This window comes from Sinocyclocheilus anshuiensis, unplaced genomic scaffold, assembly GCF_001515605.1.
Source record: "Sinocyclocheilus anshuiensis isolate Anshui unplaced genomic scaffold, SAMN03320099.WGS_v1.1 scaffold1841, whole genome shotgun sequence".
Classification (NCBI taxonomy): Eukaryota; Metazoa; Chordata; class Actinopteri; order Cypriniformes; family Cyprinidae; genus Sinocyclocheilus; species Sinocyclocheilus anshuiensis.
The window spans coordinates 306693-310915 of NW_015539935.1; the positions used below are offsets into that span (position 1 = coordinate 306693).

The window sequence follows — 4223 nt, forward strand, 5'->3', positions numbered from 1 at the left end:
CAGTGCATTTCTGTATTTGGTTGTGTTGTGAGTATTTGCAGCGTGTTTATGTTTTGCAGCGCATTTTCGTATTTGGTTTTGTTGTGAATATTTGCAGCACGTTTCTGTATTTTCAGCACATTTCTGTATTTGCAGCACGTTCCTGTATTTGGATATGTTGTGAGTATTTGCAGTGCATTTATGTTTTTGTTTGTGTTGCGAGTATTTGCAGTACATCTCTATTTGGTTGTGTTGTGAGTATTTGCAGCGCGTTTATGTTTTTGTAGCGCATTTTCATATATTTTTCATATTTGCAGCATATGTTTTGTCAAACGGATGAAGATGTTTTCTTAATTTGCTAGTGTTTTTTTCTATTTGCATGTGTTTTTTCATTTGCAGTACGTTGAGCTCTCTTGGCCACCGTAAATATATACCAGAACACACACACATATATCACATAAATGTGTATAATTTATACACAAACAAACGTGACTGTACTTTAAATTACCAGTAGCTTTTAGCTTTTTTTAAACTACAGTTACAGAGTAGTTTCCCATTCCTTGTTGAGAGTACAGTAATTAGTCGGTGGAATAGCTCAAATGTTGTTCATTTCTGTTTTCAGGATTTACCCAGTGAGCAAGTCCAGGTCACGTGATTACGGGGCATCACACAGGAAGAAACCCAAAGGAAAGCCACATGAAGACTAACCCTCCACGGCGTTCTCTGACAGCTTGCGCTCTCCATGCATGCAATACAGGAGAAACACTACAAAAATTGAAGAAGGGCATTACAGTCACTGAAAGTTCTCTTTGTGTATCCTTGTAATGAGCCTGCCTCCTGCTGTCTGCTGCGAAATCCGACAGAGCTACACTTACAGTACACTCATTTCTACTTGAACAAGACAGACCTGAAGAGATTAGCAGCGCACACCTGCTTTAGATTAAATCCGTGTGTAATATTCACTCAGGCCGATCCAACCAACAATTAGAAAGTGATGTAAGCTCTGAAGGAAACTACAGCAACACCCACCAGTGCTTTTATAACCTTTGAAAGAATGACTGCAATGGCAATGCCTATGATTACCGCATCTACACTACTGTTTTCAAACATTTAGAAAATCGCCCACTAGTTGTTTTGAACGCAAAAGAACTTTGCACAGATTTGGAAACACATTTTGAGTTAGCTGCTTTGCATTTATCTTGGTTTTGCATTTGAACCGCAACGCAGATATTTCTGACATGCTCACCTCTGCTGCGGATACGACAGGAAATTAATTTGAGAATTTGCTGAAATAGCAAGCTTCAGTACAGTATTTATTCAGAATGTTTTAAGAGTATTATTTTGTCATGTGCATTACTTGGTCTTGTTTATTATGAAAGAATAATTTTCCATTAAATAAATGTCAAATACATGTCTGTTTGACTATATCTAGGTTTCCTTTGTCTTCTAAAACATGTTTTAATTAAAGTTGGACAATATAATTATTTTCTTCTGGCTTTTTCACCTTGTTGCCATTAAACAAAATCTGAAAAAAATCAAAGATAAAACTGGAGATGATTATATCTTTGTTTTGGCAGTTTCACCCATTAATGGAAAACGCACAAGAAGGATGTGACATCATCCACGACATAGCTACATACAAATTGCTCTGTCTATAAAATTCACATCTAAGCGTCGTCATGTTAGAATTTGATAGCCACGTTGTGACACCAGTCCAAAAGTATGAGGGAATGTGTGCCTTCTTTCACTTGTCTTTTCACAGGAGACGTGAAAGAATGTCTGCTGGGTGGATCTTTGGGAAGACAGTGAGTTTGATTCTGTGAACACCCAGTGAACTCTCCCACACATGCAGTCAGTCAGTGCTTCAGCAGCATGGCGACTCTTTCTAGTCTGCTCTTTTTACTTCTAACTGTACACTCAGATATGGCTTCTGATTCACTTGCTTGAATTGCTTTCATATATGTTGGATTTTTAACATGCTTCCATGTTGATTGTTTGTAATCTAGTTTGAAACAGCAGTTCACTAATATGGTTCACAGTTTTTGATAGAAAATTCAGGTGCTATTTTTAAACAGTGTTGAGATTTGTTTGAGATATACACACACATATTTACATTACTTATGTAATTTAAATTGTGTGTGTGTGTGTGTGTATATATACATAATAAATATACACAGTACACACACATATATTATGTAAACAAAAAGGTTTATTTTGTATGCGATTAATCGCTTGACAGCACTAATATATATATATATATATATGAGTTTTATATACACTATATATACACCATTCAAATGTTTGGAATTATTTAATGTTATAAGTATCTTATATGCTTCACAAGGCTGTATGAAATTAATATAAAGTACAGAAGAAACAGTATTATTGTGAAATGTAATTACAGTTTAAAACAACTATTTTCTACTTTAATATTTTTGAAAGGTCATTTATTCTTGTGATGAAAATGCTGAATTTTCAGCAGCCATTACTCTAGACTTCAGTGTCAAATGATCCTTCAGAAATCATTCTATTGTGTTGATTTGGTGCTCGACAAGAAACCTTTTTATTGTTATCACAGTTGTGCTGCTTAAAGCTGCAGTCCGTAACTTTTTATGGTTAAAAATGATCCGAAATCAATATTTGAGCAAGTACATAACCAGCCAGTGTTCAAAACTATCGCCTTATTTTGCCCGATTCACAATGGTCAGTTTATAATAATGTTTTCTAATTCGAGTGGTACGGGTAGGTTTTCGCGGGAAATTCGAGCATGCTGCTGCGTCATTACGTCACGTCTGTAAACATAAAGAAGTTGTCCCGGCTACAAGGCTATCGCATGTGAGGATGCTGCAGGTGGCGGATCGTTTATAGCCTTTTCTCACAGCAGCTGGAATAATTAAATGTATCAGTTTGATGGCAGATTGTAATCCAGAAAGGATTATGTGTTTATGAAACACATGTGAATGTGAGTTTTAAATGTGCTTCTGATTACAGATAGCCTGGGATTACACAGGATTTGTATTTTAAAGACAGACAGTTCTAAGGGAGCATAATTTGCCTTTTGGGTAAAATAATTTCTTAATATGAAATTTGAATGGTATGACAATTAGAGATTAGACTGTACAGAAATTGAAATCTACACGGTAATACACACTATAATCATAGTCATAGTTAACATTAATAATTTGAGAATAAAGTATAACAATAATAATAATTTGCATGGTTTGATGTGATATGAGCTAACCGATCTTTAGATTAAATCACCATTGGTAGCGCGATTTATTGTAATGTTTTTTTCCTCAGTTGGTCAGAACAAACATGGCAGACTTGTTACTTACTTGTTCAGGTGACAATATCCAGTGAAAATTCTTATTTGGGTCATATATTCCAAGATGTAGACTAGAGTCTGTGATTGCAAAGTACAGTAAATATCCACACCGGTGCGGTGACTGACAGCCACACATTCACCTCAGAACTTTAGATTCATCCGCGCTGGAGCCGAGCCGACTCACAACCCACGCAAGGAAGATAATTCTGCACACAGCTGCAATTCCAGGTTTTCAAACAGAGATGGCGACAAAGAGGCAAAACTTACGGACTGCAGCTTTAATATTTTATTGTATTTCTTGAATAACCAGACTATTATTTCTTTTGCAGTAAATGCATTAAAAGTGTTACATGTGTGGCTCCGCAACATCAAATCAGGAATGTAACAAAAACCTTCAGGACTGTCAGGCTCCTCTGGACACCTGCATGACCACTGTAGGCACACGAGGTGAGCGAATGCCTTTAACGTTAAAGCAGCTCCACACTGATATGGGGAAATCTATGTATACATTGAGGAAGTGATCAGATAATGAGTTTATTCAAATGGGAATGGGCAGAACAACAACAGCCACCTGTTCTAATTCTGAACATCAGATATCAGCTGATCATCCTAGTGTATTTCTTTAGAATATTAGCTACTGAACAGAATTCTTAAAGGCAGAACATGGCTCTGGGGTCTATAATACACATAAGTCATGTTTTGCAGTCTTGTGTGTGCATTAATATGTGCATTTTGTTTTTAGACTAGTTTGGAGGGGAAATATCTCTGCATTGCAAAATGATCTATTAAATTTTATTTTGAGCATTTTAAAAATGATTGAAACATGGGCTTGTGTCTATAAGTTTCATTACACTCTAAAAAATGCTGGGTTAAATACAACCCAGTGCTGGGTAAAATAGAGACAAACCCAGCAATTGGG

The 4223-nt window shown here is 36.2% G+C and overlaps 1 protein-coding gene across 1 annotated transcript in view; it reads left to right on the forward strand.

Moving 5' to 3' along the window:
• Positions 1 to 1292, forward strand: part of LOC107686954 (cleft lip and palate transmembrane protein 1-like protein) — a 10480-nt gene extending 9188 nt beyond the window's left edge. Inside the window, exon 17 of the mRNA XM_016484080.1 lies at positions 602 to 1292. Coding sequence (XP_016339566.1) covers positions 602 to 686 — 85 coding nt within the window. The 3' untranslated portion in view covers positions 687 to 1292. The remainder of the gene's footprint in view (positions 1 to 601) is intronic.
• Positions 1293 to 4223: the final 2931 nt, after the last annotated feature.